The following is a 25,573-nucleotide window of genomic DNA, read 5'->3' as shown; positions in this document are numbered from 1 at the left end:
AAACAAGTTGGATGAAACATCTGTTTCATCGTGTTCTCTTTTAGTAGTTAGTGTAAATCATTTTGAAAATTTCAATCATCTCAACTACCCTCAGAGGAACCAAAGAAATGACATAAGTTCCTTCCAGGGTAAGAATTTCATTAGATCCCTCCCTGAGAGTCAGCTCTGTGTGGCAGCAGTTGGCTAAATAAGAGAACTCCAAACAGAAGGGGGAACTCAGGAGGACCAGATAGGGGCCAGTTGGTCAGGTGAGCCTCCCCACCACTGGCCAAACATAAAGATCTATTTGTGTAAAGAAAGAAAGCTGCTACCCCATGTAGAAATAATAAAGGAGAAAATTATATTCTTACTGTATACCCCTGAGTTAGTCATTCTTAGCAAAATACTTGGTCTGTCCTACCAGCTGCATATCCACTGAGACCCACTGCCCTACCATGAGGGCTCTACATCCACCTCTCTCTAGAGAAACTGCTCCTTGAAGGCTGTTCTGTATAGGTGAAGGGGCTGGAACTTTGGCTCTATCTGGCATGCTCTATTTTCTTTTTTAAAGAAATATATTCATGTAATATGTAGGTGAAAAAATAATTTTAAAATAATTTCATCCTGTATTTAGAGTCACAAAATTCTAGAGCTGGTACAGAATTTACCTAGTAGTAGTAATAGTGTTAATTGCTCAGTCGTGTCCAACTCTTTGAGACCCCATTGACTGTGGCCCACCAAGCTCCTCTGTCCATGGAATTCTCCAGGCAAGAATACCAGGATGGGTAGCCATTCCCTTTCTCCAGGGGATCTTCTTGACCAAGGGATCAAATCTGGGTCTCCTAAACTGCAGGGGGATTCTTGGCCATCTGAGCCACCAGTCCTGCCTATTACAAAGGTAGAGCCTAGGCTTATGCCCAGAGAGGCAAATGTCTTGCTTTAAGTCACATAACGTAGCTGAGACCACACCGCAAGTCCAGAGTGCTGCCCTAGTCTGCTATTACTTGGTAGGTACTATGGCAGAAAAATCAAATTTTTGTCATTGCAAAGGTCCAGAAGGTCTCAATATGTCATGATTTCATAGCAGATTATATCAAAGTTCAGCAAATTATCAATGTGATACTTACACGTGTAACGAAACTCTACTGGAAGAAGATAAGAATTGGACTATAGTTCCCTGGGAAATACAGCTTTTAAGAGATAACAGCGTAAGATCATACCACTCTGCTTTCCTTTTATTTTTTTCTTTGTTAAAATAAAGGGCTAACATATCAAGCAATGGGATCTTTCAGAAACATGGTCAACCACTTGCAAAAAGAATTTATGACCTTTTTCCACCTTTTGAAACAATTCAAAAATCAGGACTTTAAATACTAATTCCCGTATATTGCTACTGAGAGTATAAAATGGCAAAACTACTTTGCAAAACTGGCAGTTTCCTGCATAGTTAAATATACACTTACTTTATGACTCAGTATCACACTATACTAGATATTTTCAGAGAAAACATATCTACACAAAGACTTATAGAAGGATGGGTGTATCAGTTTTATTCGTGGTTTTCAAAACCTGAAAATGACCAAATGTCCTTCAACTAGTGAATACATAAACAAGACATGATCTATCCAAACTGAATTTTACTCAGCAATAAAAAGCAAGCCACTGATACATACATATAACATGGATGAATCTCAAAGACCCTATGCTGAATGAAAGAAGCCAGACTCAAAAGAGGATATGGTCCTATTTGGCGTTCTGGAACAGGCTAAACTAACACACGGTGGTAGAAAGCAGACCAGTGGTTACCTGGAGCTGGGAAGGGTGAAGTAAGGTTTAACTGGGGCAGAGAAGGTTACAGGGTGAAGGAAATGTTCTTAATCTTGTCTCACAGGTGTACACATTTGTTAAAACTCATCTAATTATACACTTAAAACGGGTGCATTTATTGCATGTAAATTATATGGCAATGAAGTTAATTTTAAAAGTTAAAAAAAAAAAACAAACAAAATTAACTCCAATAACCCAAATTAAGGAAAACCACTTCTATATTTTTTAAAAACCAAACAAAAATAGTCTTCAGTGACCCACTTGAGAGATTGAAGATTCCTATGGTGCACTGTCTTTGTATTGTATAACTTTTGTATTGTATGCATGTGTGCTAAGTTGTTTCTGTCATGTCTAACTCTGCAATGCATGGACTGTAGCCCTCCAGGCTCCTCTGTCCATGGAATTCTCCAGGCAAGAATACTGGAGTAGGTAGCTATTCACTTCTCCAGGGATCTTCCCGACCCAGGGATTGAACTCAGGTCTCCTGCACTTTTTATAGCAAAAATATAAGCTCACCGGACATGTTCCTTGGGTATTGATCTTATCCTTCTCTTCTTACTTATTGCTCCTATGATTATTTTCTCTTCTCCAGATTTTCTTACTCTATTTTTCAGCAGCTTTTATATTTTTTTTCAAATACACATTTTAATGTAAGTGAAGTAATACAGATGATGCATGTGTAACATTTGAATCTCCCTAAGGTTTTTTTGTGTATTAACAAATAGTTGCTAATCTTCTCCAAGATTTAGTGTTTTATTTTAAGAAAGGGTGGATAGATGCCAAAAGAAAGCATGTTGGAAAGGAAAAAATAACTTTGTCATGGAACTCCACCCAATTGTTACACGATAGAATGAAGGGTGAGAGATGGCCTGTGTCTGTAATACATGATTCCTTTGGCCGTGGTTGGCATATTTATACCCCTGTTATTCATTTTAGAAGTTTTTACATAATCCCTAACCTATTCCTTAATACAAAACCATTCCTTAATACAAAATACTCTGCCTGCATGAAGACATTGAAACTCAAGAAATGCTAAATGCGCCCATAAATCTTTTGGATATCTTGAATCAAATGCAGAGTGAGCATTTTATTATATTATAAAGAGAGGAAACAAACTTGAGGGGAAATAATGTCATTTAATGTAATAGTTAAAGGGTTAATAGCCATAATAAGAATTCATACAAATGTATGAGAAAAAATAACAGTTCAATTGATAAATAAACTACATACACATATGAATAATTTTAAAAATAAAACACCACCAAAGTAAACAGTATACAAAAAACTGTTTATGGTACTCCATAATGTTGGTCACATTTTTGTCAAGACAATAGTATATACAAGGAACTTAAATGTTCATCCCTTTGACATGTTTATCATCATCCTGAGAATTTATCTTCAGGAAATAATTTAAAAGAAAGGAATATATATATATACACACACCAGTTTATTAATCGTATGTCACTATAATATTAAAAATTGAAATGATCTAGACTTCGTGGCCCTAGTGGTAAAGAACCGGCCTGCCATTCGATCCCTGGGTTGGGACGATCCCCTGGAGGAGGAAATGGCAACCCACTCCAGTCTTCTTGCCTGGAGAATCCCAAGGACAGAGGAGCCTGGTGGTCCAAAGGGTGGGACATGACTAAAACAATGTAGCACACAGACATTCAGTAACAGAACAGCTTGGTAAGGCATGCTATATTATGCAATTATTACAAGAAGTGGGGAACTGTAACTAAATATCAGAATAAATTTCATTTGCTATAATTACAGCTGTTTAAATTCTTCTGTATTCACACAAGAGTAGAAGAGAACATTAAAAAAAAACACAGACATTATTGATAGGTCAGGGAATTACTGATTTTGCTATTTTGAAAAAGATAATTTATAAAGATCTTCTAAAATTGCCGTAATATGGTCAGCACAAGCTTTTTAAAAATGTAAGCAGGAAGCTTCTTCCTCTCTTAGCAACTGGCCCCTCCCCCTCCAGCCCTATTTTTCCCACGCCCCCCCCCCCACCCCCGCCCCTGGGGATGGAAACAATCCTGCTGGCTCTACTTGGAGCTCATCTGAGGAGCCAGGTCCTGCAGATCCCAGGGTCACGGTAAGGGGATCCCACAGGGCTAGAGAGCTCCTGTGGTTGGCTGGCTGGTATGATACAGTCAGCACTTCTGGCCCAGGTTTTCCAAGCATTGGCCAAGAATGCCAAGCTCTTCTGAAGGAGACAATGACAGTGCGCTTGAAAATGATCTGCTTTTGTTGGTAACGTGCGAGGGGGGGGGTGGGGGGGTGGAGGTGGGGGTGGGGGGTGGGGGGGGGGAGGCAACATGAACTTCAAAATGGAAAGGGTAAAAGAAAAAACAATTCAGACTGACAAACAGTAATCTCTGAATTGTTTAGACCCAGGAAAGGAAACCCCAAAGTCAGCATGGTTTTTCCTCTCAAGTTGGATCACTAAACTAAAAAAGATTCCCAATCAGTGCATGAGGTAAAGGCTTAAATCAATAGAATTATTTCCAAGAGGTAGAATTTCAGAGAAGGCAGGGGAACATCAATGTTTGCCTGACTTAGCCCCCACAACACGCACAGTACGCGGTTCTTTCACATTTATGGTAGAGCCTTTCCAGGAATGGTATATGGAATTTCGGTTTGCCGCACCTCCCAAAATGCTGGAAAAAGTACAGAGAAAACTAAAACCACCAAGGGAACACGTTTCACCCTCAGGCTAAATGTCTCTCTTTGGTGATTTTTTTTCCACATTTAAAGTGGCCTCCATTTAAGGTTTATTTTCATCTGAATATAAATTCCAGGACATCAAGTAGGTCAACCGCATCTTGTAATTTTCCCAAAGTCCAGCCCCTATCTAGGGATGTCACTATAACACCACTAAAAACACTGACCTCAGAGAATTGCTTTACTTATTCTCTTCCTTTTATATTTTCCATTATCCTGTAAGATCTCAATTATACTACAGATGGAGTAGGCTCTTGGCTCACCTAGAAATCCGACAGTCATTTACAACCATTTCTATAAAAAACACATGTTCTTTGAGGCCTGGTGAGAATGCTATGCCACAGCTTACTTGACCTTTGTTAGTCCCTTAGCTCAGTGCACTCGCAGCAGGTGCCTCGTTTGTGACAAAACAGAACACAGCATTTCAAAGACTCTATCTCCGAAGTCCAGTGGGAGTGCTCTCCAACCCAGTGGAGGTCATTTTTTATTTAGGAAGCCATTCATAATTCCAGTGTTTGAAACCTCATGAGCAGCTGGATCTTTTAGAAGTCATAAGGGGTGATAGTGACTAACTTTTCATTTTCTGAGCCTCACTGTCATTTCATCAATAAAAGGTTAGATGTATCAAGAACTGGAAGGAAATAGAGGCTTTAGCAACCAGCTCATTTTTCTATGTCTCACTTCCCAATTCTCATGGAATCAATTCCTCTGGGCATAAAATATGCTTTTTGTTTTAACAGGGAAAAAAAAAAAACCTTTCCAGAGGTTAAGTAAGTGCAAAGTTCTTGACTGGAAATAAAAGTACAAGCACATACAAATTTAATATATTCACAGATCAGAAGTATGATACATACAAGCAACTCCTTGTAGTGTTCACCAGAAAACATTTTGTTCTGGGGGGGTAAATTTTTCTCTTCATGTCCTTTTTGGTAAATCATAAACGAATTTGTTTTAGGTTCTATATTTTTATCAAACTTTGTCACACAGACTTTATGATGTAGGGAGCAATGATAATCGAATTATCTTGAAAGCTGAGTGGAATTCTTCATTTCACTGGGGTAAGACTCTATTGAATAATAGAAAAACTACAAAATCCACCATTCCTGATGATAATAAACAACAAGTTTTATCTAAGTCTTAACTTTAAGCAAAATATACTGAGGGAGATTTTATGAGAAGACTGGATAATAAAGGAAGGAAATGGAAAAAGTGAGCTGAATAAAAAGAGGGCCACAAAAGGTAACAGTTTTACTGTCTAGGTGCTTGTGTTTACTTGATCACTCTCAGACATCTCCTCGGTAAGTGTAGACTGCTCCAGCAGCCTAAAACGTTCATTTAGGGCTGGAAGTGACCTGATCAAGTTATACATCCTCACACGCAGCCTCGGCTTTGACGGCAGCACCTTCACTCTCCCAGCGGTGGATGACAAGGACTTCAACACTTCGGAAGCTTTGCTCTGGAAGATTTTTGTTCTCACAGTGTAGAGGATAAAAATTTGCAATCCCTGGCAGACAGAATAAAAGTTTAATATTAGATAAGTATTGAGACACAGAATCAGGGAAGAAATTGTATTTCACCCTGCCACCCCACCCTTCTTTGTGGCTGAGAACCTGAGTTTACCAGTCTGCAACGTACTGCTACGTACTTTTTTTTCTATGAAGATTGAGGCAATGTTCTCATATTTGAAGAGCTGTATGTAAGTAGTAGATTTAAGAGACCTGAGTTCAGGTCTCCATTTACCACATGTTGGCTGTGCAAAGGACAGGCTTGTTTTCCTCCTGACACCAACCAATTCTGACACCAACTGGGTGTCCTACAATTCAATTCTGACGCTAACTACACAGAGTCCGTGTCAGACCCTACAGGCAAAGGGCTCAGTCCCACAGGACTGCCCTCATAATGGTGCCAGTAATGGGTATTACATTCCCAGGCAATCCACTCTTCTGTTCAACTTGACTACCGCCTCCCTACTCCAGGTTGGATAATTTGCTACAAGGACTCACAGAACTCATTCACGACAGAGCTTTACTTACTGTTACCTGTTTACTATAAAGGATACAAGTCAGGAACAACCAGTCAGAAGAGATTACAGGGCAAGAGCATGGAGCTTCCATGGTCCCTCTGAGTGTCACCCTCCCAGCACTTCAATCTGTTCACCAACTTGCAGGCTCTCCAAACCCCTTCATTTAGGGTTTTTATAAAGGTTTCAATGGCACCCCACTCCAGTACTCTTGCCTGGAAAATCCCATGGACGGAGGAGCCTGGTAGGCTGCAGTCCATGGGGTCTCTAAGACTGAGCGACTTCACTTTCACTTTTCACTTTCATGCATTGGAGAAGGCAATGGCAGCCCACTCCAGTATTCTTGCCTGGAGAATCCCAGCAACAGAGGAGCCTGGTGGGCTGCTGTCTATGGGGTCGCACAGAGTCGGACACGACTGAAGTGACTTAGCAGCATAAAGGTTTCATTACACAGATGTGACCAATTAAATCATTAGCTGTTGGTGAATGACTCAATATCCAACCCTTCTCCCATCCCTGGAGGTTGGGGAGTGGGCTGGAAGTTCCAAACTTCTAATCAAGCCTTGGTCTTTCTGGTGACCAGCTTCTATCCTCAAGCTATCTAGGGACCTCAGCCACCCGTCATCTTATTAGCATGCAGAAAACTCAGAGAGTCCAAAGATTAAAGGATCTGTGTGCCAGGAACTGAATACAAAGACCAAATATTTAGTATACCACAGTAACTTTGTTCTTTTTTTAGTGTCTGTGATCTTCAGTTTCCTAAATGGGTAGATTGACCATGGGTTCCCTAATTCTTCTTACAGTTCTAGTATTCTGTGATTCTACATTTCTTGGATTTTTGGTAAAATAACTAGAAATTTGATACATTTAAGGACAAAAAAAAAATTTAAGCCACTTCTATTCACTGCTTTTCTGTACTTTACATAAGAAGACCAGATATGCACGAGGAATTAAACCACAGAAGACTGAACACTATTTCCTATACATTTTCAAAATGTATAGAACCACTTTTTGCATTCTTATTAATATCAGACACATGCTTGTCATTCAATATTCATCATTTAATCCTTCTCATTTAGTCCTAATATCAACCCTATAAAATAAGGTTTATTACCCTATGTTACGACTTCCCTGGTGGCTCAGAGGTTAAAGCGTCTGCCTCCAATGCGGGAGACCTGGATTCGATCCCTGGGTCAGGAAGATCCCCTGGAGAAGGAAATGGTAACCCACTCCAGTATTCTTGCCTGGAGAATCCCATGGACAGAGAAGCCTGGTAGGCTACAGTCCATGGGGTCTTAAAGAGTCAGACACAACCTTGCGACTTCACTTCACTTCACTTCACCCTATGTTACATATAAGGAAACTACGGATTTTCCAGGCAAGAGTACTGGAGTGGGGTGCCACTGCCTTCTCCTAAGGAAACTACAGTTCAGATAAATTAAGTAACTTGCCTAAAATTAACACAACCAGTAATCAGTAGAGTCTGGAACTAAACTACACGTTTGGCTCCAAAACTCCAGTATCTGATACATTACTCTGCCTCTTGCTTGTAATATAAAGGTCATATAAAGTACATTATAGCATCTAAAAGACCCCTGATAATTCCTCATTAATATCCTTTGTGGAAAAGTAAATAACATCCATAGTTGAGTTGAGAGTATTGTACCAATGTTCATTTCTTGATTTTAACAATGTTATACAAGATATTATCATTGGGAAAAGCTGGGCAAAGAGTATAGGGGAACTCTATACTGTCTTTGCAATTTCTTATGTAAGACTATTTCAAAATATAAAAGCTATTTTAAAAAATCCATGGATGTCTCCCAGATTGATATCTACTAGGCCCAAGCCTTAAAAAGATTATTTCTAGAATCATATCATATGAATACCATTACAGGAGACTTCTGGTGCCATGGTTAGATAACTCCGAGAGTTTGACTAATAGGATCAATACATATTGGCTAGGGATACACTAGATCTCTGGCCAAAAGCAGGAAGATTAACTTGATTGTTACCCAATGGGTGGTATCTACTCCCCTGAAGAAGGCCTTGATGACACGAGGGTGTTTTCAATGGGACATGGGTTTCTGGAGGACAAAAGTGGCCACTGGTCATCCTGATTATTCAAGGGAGAGAAATTTGCTTTGGAGACATGAAGATCTGGGCCCTGGAAAAGCATCATTTTTGTGCAGTACATGATTTCACCTGGATTTTCCAGAATTCAAACTCTAAGGTAAAGATAAGGATGGATAGAATTTCTGGTTGTACAATAATTAGGAAAAGACCTAGACCATGAAGAATTCATAAAGACACCATCCTGCAGGATCCTGTATTCCCTAAAATCCCAAAGATGTTATCTGAAAAGACAAAATGTATGGGTCAAACTAATTCTCACTAGCACAAAGATCAAATTGTACCTTTTAAGTAATACTTGTAACACTCAGTAAAATATTTATTAGAATTATAGATTATTCTAAACCTAGAAGGAGCCTTCCATGTGAACTAAGCTAGTTGTTCCTACTCCTTAGTATCCATAACAATTACTTGGGGCCCTTGTTTAGCACGAAGATTTCTAGCTCTTACCTCACAGGTTCTGACTGAGTAGGTAAGGGGTGAGGCTCAAGAATCAGCATTCTAACACATCATGTAAATTCTGATGTAGGCAATATTCAGGCCCACTTTGTAAAACACTGTGTTAATGTTAACAGCCCCACTTCATTATATATTTTACCTGCCTCAATCAGAAAAGTTGTGTGACTCCTAAAATCATATGAATCATTAATTGTAAAGCTGGAAGGTAGCTTAAATCTCCTTTTAGTTCAATGCTCTTGCCAAATGACCACCTTCAACTTTACCATAAAGTATTAACCTTTTGTAATCAGTCTCTATTTTGTAATATGTCTCTCCTGTGCATGGAGAAGAAAATATCCTTGCCTAGATCTTCTTTTAGATACTTTTCTAAATTACCAGTCACTTTAGGTGACAATTCCATGATTTGGCTGGCAATCCCAGACTAAGCTTACACTACTTATTGTCCTTCTGGGGAGTTTCCTTTGGGTGTTGCAACCAGTAAAGGTCTGCCTTAAAGCCATTCAAATTTGGTGGCAGGCACACATCTACTTTTTTTTTTCTTTTTGTTGAAGGATAATTGCTTTAGAGAATTTTGTTTTCTGTCAAACCTCAACATGAATCAGCTATAGGTATACATATATCCCCTGCCTTTTGAAACATCTATTGTTTAATGGAATTATTCTCAAAAAATGCCTGAGAGGGCTGTCTGGGATAGAGGGCGAGGTCCTACAAACATTAAACGTGGTGGCAGCAATTCAGACAGCCAAGCAGCTCCCACACTGCACACAGCTCCCCGCACTTGAGGCTTACAGGTAAATAATCTATGTGGATTGCATCAGTGTCACTTTCCTGAGTTTTATTATACATATTATAGTCATATAAGATGCTATCACTGGAAGAGCTGGGTGAAGGCTACATAGGAACTCTCTGTACTATTTTTATAACTTCTTATGAGTTCAAAATTATTTCAAAAAATATTCTAAGGGGTTATATAAGACTGAGAAGAAGAAAAAAATTCTGACCTGTCTCAGTTTTTCCACAACATAAAATCTCAATAAAGTCCATGCAATTTCAATGGAAAAAAAAAAAGATTATTGCCAAGAATTAAATGCCAAGCTAATCTGGAATCCATGTGCCATGGTACCTAAAGAAAAATGATCAGCTAGAAAAGTCCTCATTAGTATTTACTAACTAACCATTAAACAATTACTCCAAAAACATCCTATCATTAATGAGAAATTCATTAAAATTAAAAAGTCAAAATAACATGACATTCCAATATAGAAGGACTGGCAAAAGGCATTGGCGGTAATGTAAGCTGATGCAGCCACTGTGGTACGCAGTATGGAGGTTCCTCAAAAAAACTAAATATAGAACGACCATATGATCAAGTGGTTTCACTCCTGAGCATATAGCCTAAGAAAACAAAAACAATAATTCAAAAAGATATGTGCACCCGAATGTTCATTAACAACATTTACAATAGCCAAGATATGGAAACAACCTAAAAAGAAGAGTACTTTAATTATACTGAAGTATAAATTCACTCTGCCAGCTCAGAAAAGATGAAACTCCATGTACTGATGGAAAAACCCTTCTAATACATTTCATCAGAGCAAAAGGCAATGTTCACTATAGGAAGAGGCACAGAATAAGAAGCACAGAGAGAAATTCCTCATCTTAAGGTAAGTCTTTCAATAATGCCTCCTTGTTTTATTTTAAACTTTTTACATTCCCCCTGTATAATACATGGGCTTCCTGGTGGCTCAGTGGTAAAGACTGCACCTGCTAATGCAGGAGATGCAGATTTGATTGCTGGGGTAGGAAGATCCCCTGGAGAAGGAAATGGCAACCTGCTCCAGTTCCAGTATTCTTGTTTGGGAAATCCCATGGACAGAGTAACCTGGCAGGCTACAGTCCATAGGGTAACAAAAGAGTCAGACACAACTTAGGAGCTAAACAACAATAATATATAATACACAAATACAAATGAATAAAAACAAAAATGTTCTGAAGTCAAACAAAATTTTTTATTTTCAGTTACCATTTGGATTCATCTATATGACTATTTTTTCATGATGAAAATCAGAAGGTGACCATAATTCTTAATCTAAATGTTGAGCTTCTCACAGTGGATACTCCCAAAATGTTAACAGAATGGTTTCCAAAGAAGGAAAGAATAGAAATTTCCCATTCAGATATTTTAAACAAGTATGAATGAAATTTTTAAAAGATTTATTATTTTAAATATATTCTTGAGATAAGACTCAAGAATAAAAGCATCTTCAGTCCTATGTGTGACATCCTATGTATGTCACAAAAACAACTTCATAAGGTTCTGTTCCTATCAAAGCAATTATTTCCAATTATTCTTCAATAAAATCTTTTAAAAGTTAAATAATCATACAATTTCAAAAAAGGGAGAAAAAAAATTCAGCCAACCCCACAGGGGTCCAGGCTCCAGGGACCAGTACAGTACTGACCATACTAACCACAGTGAGGCTCCCTGGACCTGCTGCATGGAAGAGAAGGAAAGGTGGTGCTCGCCAGGCTAGCTGCTTGACAGAACCCCTTCTGCTTGGAGGACTAACATGGTTCAACTCTATTGAAATTATATTCCATGAACTCCAGCTCAGGAAAGGATGTAGTAGATAAGTCATTTAAGAAAAAACATTTTTCTTCCCCTTTCCTTAAAGTGTATTAAAAATAGAGTGACCTAAAGTTAACTAAGCAGTGACCTTCAGAGAGTTTTAAGATAAGAAAGTCTGATCCAGGGTGGTATCATCTCTGCCACTGCATGGTCTGCTACTGAAAGGTTGTTACTGAATGAAAAGATGCCGGGATTCTTGGCCTCCAGAGGAGAAGAATTCAATCCAGGGCCAGAGACGAGGCTTGATCACTCAGAGCTTTTGTGTAATAAAGTTTTATTAAAGTATAAAGGAGATAGAGAAAGCTTCTGACATAGACATCAGAAGGGGGCAGAAAGAGTACCCCACTGTTAGTCTTCAGCTGGATAGTCACTAGCAGTCTGTTAATGAAAGAAAGGAATATCTTAAAACTCAGAATGGCACCAGGCCCCTCATCCATAAGAAGCATTTTGGGATAATCTTGGTACCAGATGATTCATCCCAGGCCATAAAATGATTGACTTGAATCTTATAGAAGGGCAGATTACCATACAAATAGTTTTGTTTACATAGATTGCTGCTGCTGCTGCTGCTGCTAAGTCGCTTCAGTCGTGTCCAACTCTGTGAGACCCCATAGACAGCAGCCCACTAGGCTCCTCTGTCCCTGGGATTCTCCAGGCAAGAGTACTGGAGTGGGTTGCCATTGCCTTCTCCAATGCATGAAAGTGAAAAGTGAAAGTGAAGTCGCTCAGTCATGCCCAACTCTTAGTGACCCCATGGACTGCAGCCTACCAGGCTCCTCCGTCCATGGGATTTTCCAGGCAAGAGTACTGGAGTGGGTTGCCATTGCCTTCTCCGTTACATAGGTTAGGGGAACAATATCTGAGTATAACATACTGGTTTGTCAAGTAGGTTCTGAGCCATTAGGCTAGACCAACTTGAAGACATAGTCTGGGGTAAATGCATAGTACATTAACATAGCTTAAGACAAACATTTCCATAAGAAAAATGCATTGTTAACTCAAAGTTTGAGAATAGTTAACTTCAGGTGAAACCAGGTGTCAGTATGGCAACACAGCATTTTAAGAAAAACCTCCTTTTAAATTTGTATGGCAAAACCAATACAATATTGTAAAGTAAAAAAAAATAAATAAATAAAAAAATAAAACTAAAAAAAAATTTTTGTATAGAGAAGGAAAAAAATATCGCTAGTTTGTTTCCTCCTCCCTCTTAAGAGAGATAAAAAGGTCTGACACTTGCAACCTATTTCCTCCATTTGGAGACCCCTGGCCTTCCTGCCTGTTACCCTCTCACTACCTTCGGACTAATCCATACCATACCTGAGTTGTGTTGAAAAGGCAGAATATGTAGCTGAAGATGAGCCTGATATTTTCATTATCAGTTAGCATTAAGTATGCCAGAATCCAAGTAACTCCAAAGACGACTGCAACAGATAAAGTGCTAAGAATCTTCTTTAGGGATGAAGCCTTCTTTGTGCTAAATAAGAGAAAGCAAGAAAGAAAACAGGGTTCAATTCAGGTTCTTGTTTTTTTAATATCATTGTTAACCTCTTATTGAAAATACATGTTCAGCTCCACATATACACTGTTCATTAAACAACATTATGCTTCAGGTAGAAAAACCTATGTCACTCTGGATAAAATACATGTATATGAAAAGAAAGAGAGAGAAAGAAAGCAAGGAAGGAAGAAAAGAAGACAAAACAGTGATATCTGTTTAAAAGCTCAAGCATAAATACTTCCTTAAATATAGGCAAATTTCACAAAGAATCAAGTTTTCCTTGGAATGAAATTTGATTTTAGCGATTATTACTACCGGATCAGTAATTCCTTTTTCGGGGATCTGGGACCTTTGCATGCTATAGGTTGATAAGCCTTTAAAGTGTAGACTTTCCTGTCAGGCTGTCTATATTCCTGGTATCTGAGCTGGGCCTTCTGACTTGCTTTGATCAGTGGGACATCAGCATTTGTTCCACAAACAGAGGCTTGAAAGCATTCTGCTCATCAGAGCATGCCTTTTCTTATTGCTCTTTGAAACCCTGAGAGTACTATGTTAAGAAACCTGGACTGGTTTAATGGACAGTGAGACCACATGGAGCAGAGATAAGCTTCCCTAAGTAGTTCCCACTCAATACCGATCAACTACCAACATCAGCATGAAAGTGACTCATCCTAGATTATCCACCAGCATTCAAACTGGCCAAGACCAAAACAACCACCTGACCAACACTCAAACGTATGACAAATAATAAATATTTGTCAGTCTAAACTGTTAAATTTGGGGGTAATTTGTTATATAGCAAAACTTAACTGATACGTAGAAGATAATTTGTTAAAAAATAAATTGTAACCCACTCTTCATTGTAATAAGTCAATTTAAGAACCATGGGCTGTCAGTCAAAATTTTGAAATGAATTTGTTTGATGGCTATGGCCTAAATGATACTCCTCTGTATAAAGGAAATTTAAGAATTCACAATTAGGCTAACAAGACTTTATCAACATTTTCTTCACTGCTAAAAAACAGGTTTGAATGAGTATAAGTGATAGTCTTTTCCCCACAGCTTCTCTCAATATAGGCTATCATCCATATAGGAAATATGATAATTACTCCTGACTGGTAAAGTACACATTTAAGATTACATTTATACTAATTATGATTGTTTTTCACCCATCTTTTCATACAAAATAGATCTATTTAGTGATCAATAAAGTTCACAGATATATTTACAGTACGTCTACTTGGATAAAGCAGTCTTATAGAATTAAGCCTGAATTCATAGCTTCATTAGCACTGTGTTCTAACTAGTTCATGCTGTAGGATATGGAAGTGGAAGGACTGTATGTGTTTAATAGTTTCTCTTCTTTGTCTCTCCAATCAAAGCTCTTTCTGTATGTCAGTGATGACAATGAAAATGCTTATTGAGGTCATAAAGGTTACAGAGGAATAATCAGTTCATGGGAAGTAATAAACCAGAGAGCACACACCCTATCTGCAGGGAATGTGGGCCCAATCTTGCCAGATGTTCTAATTTTTTTCAAGAAAAAATATAGTTTTTAAGTGAAATCTCTCAATTTTTATGTTTGCAACTAATTTTCAAAAATTTAAAGTCATTATGTGATTCAGGCAACACATGTAAAATATAACCTACAGTTACTAGTCTGTGAAATGAAAATACAGTCACTGGCATCTCCTTACAACCCTCTCATATTTTTAATTATTCACATCTGATTTCATGAATATTTGGGACTGGGAGATAAAATTTTTTCCTTGATGCCTTTGAGTTTAGTTTTATTAGGCTTATATAGCACAAAAGTAACTTAAGTAGTACAGTAGACTCACATTATAGCATCGAAATTGGAAGATGAGACGATTTACTTTCTGAGACAAAGTGTAAGAAAAAAATCTGTCCTGCAAACCACATATTCTTGCATTTTCCTGGAGTCTGAAAACTCTTCCAGGAGCAGTGAATATATCACTGTGCTATATTATGTACTATATGAACATGCCTGCCAACTTCTCATTCACTGGGAATCTTACCTTGTCAGATTCTGATTATTCTTCCACAGTACTTGGACTACAATGATAATAAATATAACAATGTTGCTGATGATGATAAGGGTCACAGGTACAATGAATGACCACAACAATGGACTTGCTATCAAACCACTGCTTCCTTGAGTTGCCAGCCAGCAGCTATGGAGAGAAAAGAAATGATTTCAGCAAACTAAGAAAGGTATACAAACTCTTCTCTGTGCTGTTCACACTACTGATATTCACTTGACTGAAAGACCTGCTAAAAGTCAGTATCCCTTTGCCTTATATATACTGGAGATGATTTTCAAGAATTCAACTGACTAGAAAAATGAAATGCACTGATTCTGCCAAATTTCTCTGTGAGAATGTATGGTCTAGTAGAAAGGAAGTGGACTTCTGAGTCAGGCGGTCCTAAATTTAAAAGTCCCTCTCTGTCACTTACAAGGTGTTTGATGTTAGGTAAATTATTATTTTATATTTAAATATGTAACACACTCAGATGGCTCAAAATTTTAAAGGTATAAATTATCATAGAGAGACAAGACCCTTCCTACAACTATCCCTGGTCACCTAGTTTTTATCTCTGGTGGTATTCACTGTTTCTTGTGTATTCTTCTAGAGTTAGGCTATGTATACACTGGCAAAGGTATACATTTTCCTGATTCTGAAGCAAATGATAACATATGATACTTCTTACTTTAACTAAAAACATATCTTAGAGATTATTCCATATCAGAATATAAAGATTATCTTCATGATTTTTCACAGCTGCATATTATTCCATTATTTCATTATACCATAAATTATTTAAACTCTCATTAATAGACATTTTTTAAAGTTTAATGATTAAAATTATTTGATTAGTCCTTTAAACTTGCTGCATCTGTTTATATATATATTTTTTTTTCTTTTTTTTTTGACTGTGCTGACTGTGCTGGGTCTTGGTTGCTGTGTGGGGTTTTCTCTAGTTACAGAGAGCAGGGGCTACTCTCCAGTTGCAATATGTGGGCTTCTCATTGTGGTGGATTCTCCTGTTGCAGAGCACGTACTCCAGGCATTCAGGCTTCAGTAGTTGCAGCACATGGGCTCAATAGTTTCTGCTCCCGGGCTCTGGAGCACAGGCTGCACAATTGTGGTGCATAGGCTTAGTTGCTCTGCAGTATGTGGGATTTTCCAGACAAGGGATTGAACCCATGTCTCCTGCATTGGGAGGCAGATTCTTTACCACTGAGTCACCAGGGAGGCCCTCATTGCATCTGTTTTTGTCTTTTTGTTATTGTTGGTGGCAGTTTTGGTGGCATATTTTTCCTAATTTATGAAATTCAGTAATCATCTCCTGGCATTGTTATAAGAATAAATTCATTCATTTAATAAGTATTTATAGAGTACATGCTAAGTGCCACATTGTTCTAGATACCAAGATATTAACAGTGAATAAAATACCAAAATTCTTTTCTTTAGTGAAGTTATTCTGGTACAGGAAAAATAAATAAAACTGATGCATTAATAAAATATATACCATATATCAGATGTTAACAAGTGCCATGGAGAAAAATAAAACAGGTAGTGAGGGTAGTTACTACCATGTATATGTGTATCTGTGTGTGTTGCATAGGGGAATTGGGAAGGAAGAGTTTCATTTTAAATAGAGTGATCAGGAAAACCCTTATGGAAAAAAATATTTGAGTAAAAATCTGAAGTAGATGAAGGGGAAGGGTGTTCTCGGCAAAGGGAACAGCAAGTACAAAGGCTCTGAGCTGAGAGCTTAAGGAAGGGCTAAGAGGCCAATGTGGCCAGAATACAGTAAGTAGATGAGATTAGCAAAAAGATGCAAATTATGTCTGGGTTTTATAGGTGACTGAATGTACTCTTGGCGAGAAAGAGAAACTTGACATGATCTATTCTTAGTTTTTAAAGTATTATTTTAGATGCAGGGATAACAGAAGAGCACATCCAAAAGGAGAAAGTCGGCTAGGAGTCTACTGCAACAGTCTGGTGGCCTAGACCCAGGAAGAAGAGATGCTGAAAAGTAGTCTGATTCCAGATATGTTTAAAAGTAAAGCAAAAGGATTTATTGATAGGTTAGATGGGAGATATAGGAGAGTTACAAGTGATTCCAAAGTTTTTGGCTTGAGTACCTGGAAGATGGATTCTACATAGAGACTGATCCTTGTAGGAATGGGGTTTCTAGAATTAAGATTCAAGAGTCACAAGCTCAAAGTTGAATCTGATGAACAGCTATGAACCTGAGGTCTGAAGAGTATTATAAGTGAACCTCAGATGAAGCATTTAACTCCTTGGTGATTTTGTCATGAAACATGGGAAAAGACAGCTGTAGCAGATAGAGCATAGCTTCCAGAAAATTCTCCCTCAAGCATTATAATTTCCCAATGGTTACTATAACCCTTCAGGAAAGTCTGAAACAGCCTATATGGTGGGACAGAGATCTGGGGGATAGAGCATTAAACAAGCGTGTGGCCTGTCCTGCAGTCACGCCTTAGTTGGGTCCTGGCAGAAGTAGCAGAACATCAAGGGAACTGGGGTAGGGATTTCAGACATGACTGGTAGAACTGGGAGCCATGGTTGGGGAACAGGGAGTATGGTATATTGAGAAGCAATTTCTGGGAGCTTAACTCAAGAAAACCCAAAAAAGTCCTTCCTCTTTCTAAATGCATCCTGAAGACATGTGAACTTTGATGCATGTGTACAGGGTGGAAAGGGAGAATAAGGGTCCAAGATGAAGCTGATATTCATGTTACACATCCTTTCCTTTCTTCCTAACTCTTATTTTCAGTTGCCAGGGTCTTGCCTAACATCTAATACTGTACTCAGAAAAGAATCTGCTCTCAGTTCTTTACAGCTCAGTGTGAATAAATTTAAGACAGCAGGCATCTTTCTACTGAAGACTTCTATAGGCGTGGGTCTAACCCTGTGGTTCAGTTAGGGTAGGAAATTAATAATAATGCAATTTGAGGTGAATTACCTCTCCCATGAGATAGTTGCATCTTACTCTTTATCTTCAATTGTGGAATTAAAATTTTAAAACCCATCAAAAGATATTTATTCTCAATTAAACAGAAAAAAATAGTGCCGGGAGCATGTGGCTGCTAAAGTCAAGCCAGACAGTTAGATCCCTATTTTACACTTGGTCATGGTCAGCCCTAGAAATAGGTGAGCGCCCTGACACTACAGCCTTCCCTTGTGTATACTTGCACATTTCCAAGAGTTCTGTTCTGATCTAAGTTTGTCTGAGAATTAAAGCAGAATCCAAGGATAAGAATGGTTACATTTATAAAATATGAAGGAAAAATAAATTAAAAAGCAGTTACCATTTGGCAGCAGAAATACACATAGAGTTTCTTCTCAATTTCCTCATACAAATACCATCTCCTCAAGCAAATACCATGCATTCAGGTACTCCCATTGTTTTTTTCCCCAAACTTTAAACTTTTTATGTTGTATTGGAGTATAGCCGATTAACAATGCTGTGGTAGTTTCAGGTGAATAGCAAAGAGACTCAGCCATACATATACATGTATCCATTCTCCCCCAAACTCCCCTCCCATCCAGCCTGGCACATAACATCCAGCAGAGTTCCATGTGCGATTCAATAGGTCCCTGTTGGTTATCTGTTTTAAATATAGCAATGTATACATGCAGGTACTCCCATTATTGACAGTTGATTATTCACACTGGAGTCACAGAGAGAATTGATAAATCATCATGAAATACTCATTATAATCATATCAACACAGAACTGGTTTATAAGCATGGAGAGTGCTCAAGTTATAAAATGCTTTCACACTAGCTTGATCCCTCACAGTAACCCCAGAGCAGGTATTACTGTTATTGTTATTCTCATTTTTTAGATAAGAAACTAAGATAAGGGGTTACTAAGGATCACATTTCTTGTTTCCTATGATTTTCAGAGGTAATGAAAGAAGACAAATTTAATATTAAAAAGTTTACATTTATAAATTTAGAAGGAAGGTAATTACTTGCTTTGTAAACGGATTTATCATAGGAAATTTTCATATCATCGCATTTAAAATATAATGTGCTCTTTGAGAATTTGAAATACACAGTTATAATGTGACAATTATAAAGTGAGATGCATATTACGAGGACCTTTGGACTCGATGTCATCGAGTAGTGACACTCAAAAAAAAAAAAAAAAAAGAACGGGCATTTAAAAAATAAAAACTTACATTTCCTCTTGCCGGTAGTCTAACTCCCACTGTGAATTATTTCCATTCTGAGAACAAATAATTCCCACTGTCACAGCTACCACCAGAGCCGGGACTCCTATGTGATAAGGAGAATTGCAGAATAAACAATTTACCCAAACCTGGGATTAATTATAAAAGACTATGAATGAATTATATATCTGACCTTTTTCAGGATATATTGTTCTTTCTACTATACACAATGTACTAAGTGATCTACAGATGCAGGTTAACAGTGGACATAGTTTTTCAGTGTTTTATTTTCCCTTTCAATGTTGGCTATGCGTACCAATCCTATACCATTTCCAATCTTTTTGTAACTGTTAACACAATGTCCACTCTTAAATGGCTCAATTTCTCTTTCATTTGAATAAACTTAAATTTAGATAACACTAAAACAACTCTCCTTTGCAGGAACCCATTAAATTTTTCAAATTACTTTTCTTAAAAGAGTCCCTCTGACTGTCTTGAAATGTTTTTTTTAAAGTAGCCAGAAGGTTGATTACATGTGGTCTAAATCTCAAGTCTAATTAACAGAGATGTTAAAGGAAATAAACATTTAACGTTAGTTCATAATGTGTTACCCTACTCCAGTACTCTTCCCTAGAAAATCCCATGGATGGAGGAGCCTGGTAGGCTACAGTCCATGGGGTCACTAAGAGTCAGACATGACTGAGCGACTTCACTTTGACTTTTCACTTTCATGCATTGGAGAAGGAAATGGCAACCCACTCCAGTACTCTGGCCTGGAAAATCCCATGGACGGAGAGGCCTGGTGGGCTGCAGTCCATGGCGTCACTAGGAGTCGGACACGACTGAGCGACTTCACTTTCACTTTTCACTTTCATGCATTGGAGAAGGAAATGGCAAACCACTCCAGTATTCTTGCCTAGAGAATCCCAGGCATGGGGGGGCCTGGTGGGCTGCCGTCTATGGGGTCGCACAGAGTCGGACACGACTGAAGCGACTTAGCAGCAGCAGCAGCAGCAAGATGTGTTTAGGATAGCTGCTTGATCATATCTGCCCTCTTCACAGAAGACACTCCTTCACTAGACAGAAGGCACTCTTAGTGATTGCTGGATTTTCCATCTCCCCTATCTGGAGGCCTTGTACTACTAGGTCTTCAATAGGTGTTTGTTTAAATTAAATGATTTCAACAAAATTAAATTTCTGAGAAAGTGTAGAAGCAAACACTTACCCCATCCAATTAAAGAGTTAAAAAGGATGAAATGCTGAGGAAGAGGCTTCATGGTCCTAATTAGAAGGAAATAGAGCTGGGCCGCACTGAGTCCCATCCAGACAAAGGTCGCTAACCCAAAATAGTGCAGTAAGATAGCAATTGCAGTGCACCTGGGATTCGAGATGACAACAGTGTCTTGTCTGAGCATTACATTATTACTCAAGTCAGTATTATTGGTCTCGCTGTTACTTGTCTTTATGTTCTTATTGGAGTTTTCAATTCCAAACACGAAGAAGAGGTTGAAGATCAACATTGATGCACACAGACTAACCAACACCCAGGTTACTGAGGTTTTTCTGACTTTCCTGAAAATAAAAAATATAATTAAATCAACAAAACAGCTACAAAAAAGAAACTCTAGTGAAATCGTGAGGTAAAAAAAGGATATTATTACCCATGTAAACCTAGCTCATAGCCCAGTTGGGCCAGCTGGTAGACAGACCTTCCCAACTACATCAGAGAAACAATCTCTCCTCATCTGATTCCCACAAGGAAGTGAGTTCAAGAAAACAGATTGATACCTCCTTTCTTGAAACTGTGTTCTAATCAAAGGTGATAGCTGTTCTCCAGAAACGCCCTTTTGTGAACTCTATTTGCACGAATTTCCAGGCCCTGTGTATCTCCCTCCAAGTGACCTCACACAACTAAAGGAATGCAGTAGATGGCCTGGTAGGCAGGACCAAATATCCATCAGACAAAGTGGTGCTTAGTCCACAATATGTTTATATTTCTATGGCCCACAACAAGGACTTCTAATGTAAAACAGAGCTTCTAATGTATACAGGTCAGGAAGCAACAGTTAGAACTGGACATGGAACAACAGACTGGTTCCAAATAGGAAAAGGAGTATGTCAAGGCTGTATATTGTCACCCTGCTTATTTAACTTATAGGCAGAGTACATCTTGAGAAATGCTGGGCTGGAGGAAGCACAAGCTGGAATCAAGATTGCCAGGAGAAATATCAATAACCTCAGATATTCTGATGACACCACCCTTATGGCAGAAAGTGAAGAGGAACTAAAAAGTCTCTTGATGAAAGTAAGAGAGGAGAGTGAAAAAGTTGGCTTAAAGCTCAACATTCAGAAAACTAAGATCATGGCATCCAGTCCCATCACTTCATGGCAAATAGATGGGGAAACAGTGGAAACAGTGGCAGACTTTACTTTGGGGGTCTCCAAACTCACTGCAGATGGTGATTGCAGCCATGAAATTAAAAGATGCTTGCTCCTTGGAAGGAAAGTTATGACCAACCTAGACAGCACATTAAAAAGCAGAGACATTACTTTGCCAACAAAGGTCCATCTAGTCAAGGCTATGGGTTTTCCAGTGGTCAGTATGGATGTGAAAGTTGGACTATAAAGAAAGCTGAGCGCCGAAGAATTGATGCTTTTGAACCGTGGTGTTGGAGAAGACTCTTGAGAGTCCCTTGGACTGCAAGGAGATCAACCAGTCCATCCTAAAGGAGATCAGGCATGGGTGTTCATTGGTAGGACTGATGTTGAAACTGAAACTCCAATACTTGGGCCACCTGATGCGAAGAGCTGACTCATTGGAGAAGACCCTGATGCTGGGACAGATTGAGGGTAGGAGGAGAAGGGGACAACAGAGGATGAGATGGTTGGATGGCATCACCAATTTGATGGACATGGGTTTGGGTGGACTCCAGGAATTGGTGATGGACAGGGAGGCCTGGCGTGCTGCGGTTCATGGGGTCTTAAAGAGTCGGACATGACTGAGCGACTGAACTGAACTGAACTGAATGTAAAAGAGGGCTTCCCTGGTGGCTGAGACAGTAAAGAATCTGTCTGCAATGCAGGAGACCTGGGTTCAATCCCTGGGTTGGGAAGATCTCCTGGAGGAGGGTGTGGCAACCCACTCCAGTATTCTTGCCTGGAGAATCCCATGGACAGAGGAGCCTGGTGGGCTGCAGTACATTGGGTTGCAGAGTCAGACACGACTGAGCAACTAAACACAATGTAAAACATGCCTGAGGACTGTTCCTTCATCTGAAGATATAATTTGAGGGTGTAAAACCAAGTACTCTTTAAAACTCATGACATATCATAGTTCTCTGTATATTACAGTATGAAAGTGAAAGTGTTAGTCACTTTGTTGTGTCCAACTCTTTGTGACTCCAAGACTGTAACCAGCCAGGCTCCTCTGTCCATGGAATTCTCCAGGCAAGAATACTGGTGTGGGTTGCCATTTCCTTCTCCAAGGAATCTTTCCGACCCAGGGGTCAAACCCAGATGTCCTGCACTACAGGCAGATTCTTTACCGTCTGAGCCACCAGGGGAGCTACAGTCCTGTATTAAAAAATGTTATAAAATTTCCACTCACTATCATCCAGACCTTTCTGTGTTTTTTAGACTACAAGGCCTCTTGAAATAACTATTTCCCCTATTAATGTGCTTAAAGTTCTAACACCTTCAAGTACTTCTCTATTTCTAATGTCTCAGAATCTGATGAACAAATCTGCTTGCCAATTATATTAATATATGCTTTATGATTTTATAACATTGATGACAATTAAAAGGAGTAATTACATTAATATATGCTTTATGATTTTACAACATTGATGACAATTAGAAGGAGTGAAATCTTAGGCAAACATATTAATTATGCAGCTACCACAACTTATTCAGATGGGATCAAATAAATGTTCTAGTGTCTTTTCAAATGAAAGCACAGACAGAAGAGCTTTCACTTTATGTGACAGACTTGTAATTACACGGCATGTAATTTTCCTTCAAGGCCCTTACCACAATTTATAATTATATATTTATTTCTGTATATATGTGTATAATGTCTGTCTTCTCCCCAAGAATGTAAATTCCAAGGGAGATGATCTGTCTTGTTAATAGTTTTATATTTACCTCCTCTCATGTTGCTTAGAGCCTCACACTGTAGGCCAAAGGTGACTAAAGAGATGCAATAACTAAATAAATTGAGGGGGGTGGAAAACAGCTAAAATAGACATTACTGGAACAACCGGAGAAATGTGAATACATATATTAACATGATAACCTTATATTAATGTTAAATTCTTGAGTTAAATTCTCTGAGGATAATAATATTATGTAGGAGTGCCCTTGTTCTTAGGAGATACATACATGCTTGAAGAATTTAGAGATGATGGTCATGATATTTACAACTTACTTTCAAAATTTCAGGAAAAAACAGAAAAAGAGAGAAAACAAAATATTAATAACTGGTGAATCCAAGTGAAGGGTATATGGGTATTCAGTATTCTCTTTCAACTTTTCTGTAGAGTTTTAATTTTTTATAAATCAAACTTCAGGGAAAAAAATGTTTAAGTAGCAATACCTTTAGAACAAAAGACCCCTGAATCTACACATCTGAGAAAACAGTTGTGAAGGAATTTATCAGGGAGAAATAATTCTGAAAAAAAGAAGCATTGTGAGACATCTTGAGTTTGAGAAGAAACCAGGTGGGAATGCACAATCGACCCAATTATTCCACAGATATCCCTCCACCATGGGCCAGGTACCATGCTCAGCCCTGGGATGGACTTATAAAAACAAGAGAAAACGCAACAACAAAAGCAAAGGAGGCCACATCAATTTTCATGCTTAACAGGAAAACAGTAGACCATGATGAATGAACATGCTTACATTTATAGATTGTTACAAATGTAGCATGTGACAAAAAACAACAAGTGCTATGCAAAATTGGATCTTGAGTGAGGAGGTCAAGGTAGAAAGAAATATGTGTTTATGCTTATTTTGAAAATTAGTTTTAAAAAAAAACTATGTATTTAAAAATCTTTTAAAATGTTTTACCATTTGAAAAATTAATATAGTTTAAAATTTACTTTTATCCTCAAAAACTTGCTGATTAGCAATGTTTCTTTTTTTCGCAAATGCAAATTGGTAGTTACGCTTCTATTCAATACTAAGGAACTATGGCATTAATGAGTTAGTGTTGTTATTTAGTTGTATCTGACTCTTTTGTGACCCCATCGACTGGAGCCCACCAGACTCCTCTGTCCATGAAATTTTCCAGGCAAGAATATTTGAGTGGGTTGCCATTTCCTTCTCCAGGGGATCTTCCTTACCCAGGGATCAAATCTACATCTCCTGCTTGGCAGGCGGATTCCATACCACTGAGCCACCAGGGAAGCCCATTAATGAGCTATAGGACCACATTAATTTTATGTGATAAACATGGTATGTAATTTTCCTTCAAGTCACTTAAATATTTTGTAGTTATATATTATTTATGAATATGTCTTAGCCTCTCCAGGGCTGAGTATTCTATAAAATGAGCATGATGAACTAAATCTCTTTTCCTTTCTGGTTCCAAGAGGCTATATTCTAATGGAAATATGCTGAGAGGAAATAATATCAGGGTAACAATTTCTCTCATGAGATGAGCCTGCTTCCCTTCTTACCTGGTGCCGATCTGAAATATAATTGTGAGAGCCAGACCAGCAATGGACAGTGCACATCCAAATGTGGAAAATACATCTAGTGATTCAGGATATTTATATTCCTTTTTGAAACTCTGAAAAATAAGTTAAGACTCATTATTTTAAAATAGCTACTCTGAAATAGCTATGAAAGTAAACATCACAAAGAGTTACATTGGTTATGCAGAAGTATTTTTCTGGATATGAAAAGATATTCACAAGATCCTGTTCATTTTTGCTTTTGGAAAGAAGGACCTAACCTTTGTGAAATATATCTATATCTACCCCAGAATTTTAGTATATAGTCTCAGAAAAGTATGTTCCATATGAGTATGTACTCTTAGAAATGTGGAGAGGT

At 38.3% G+C, this 25,573-nt stretch overlaps 1 protein-coding gene across 5 annotated transcripts in view; it reads right to left on the bottom strand.

Moving 5' to 3' along the window:
• Positions 1–4,195: 4,195 nt before the first annotated feature.
• ADGRG7 (adhesion G protein-coupled receptor G7) overlaps positions 4,196–25,573 on the bottom strand; it is a 61,322-nt gene continuing 39,944 nt past the window's right edge. For 2 of the 5 annotated variants that reach the window (XM_055567931.1, XM_055567932.1), the window contains exons 11-16: positions 25,198–25,310; positions 20,742–21,088; positions 19,526–19,622; positions 15,321–15,476; positions 13,101–13,257; positions 4,197–6,046 (exon numbers count right to left, since the gene is read on the bottom strand). In XM_055567931.1, the coding sequence (XP_055423906.1) occupies positions 5,798–6,046; positions 13,101–13,257; positions 15,321–15,476; positions 19,526–19,622; positions 20,742–21,088; positions 25,198–25,310 (1,119 nt within the window). In that variant the 3' untranslated portion in view covers positions 4,197–5,797. Of the gene's footprint in view, positions 6,047–12,040; positions 12,162–13,100; positions 13,258–15,320; positions 15,477–19,525; positions 19,623–20,741; positions 21,089–25,197; positions 25,311–25,573 lie in introns of those variants that run through there. The other 3 variants (XM_055567936.1, XM_055567935.1, XM_055567933.1) reach the window with 3 other exon arrangements.

This window comes from Bubalus kerabau, chromosome 2 (assembly GCF_029407905.1).
Source record: "Bubalus kerabau isolate K-KA32 ecotype Philippines breed swamp buffalo chromosome 2, PCC_UOA_SB_1v2, whole genome shotgun sequence".
NCBI lineage: Eukaryota > Metazoa > Chordata > Mammalia > Artiodactyla > Bovidae > Bubalus > Bubalus kerabau.
The sequence above is the reverse complement of the archived record's forward strand: the minus strand, read 5'-3'. Positions and strand labels throughout refer to the sequence as shown.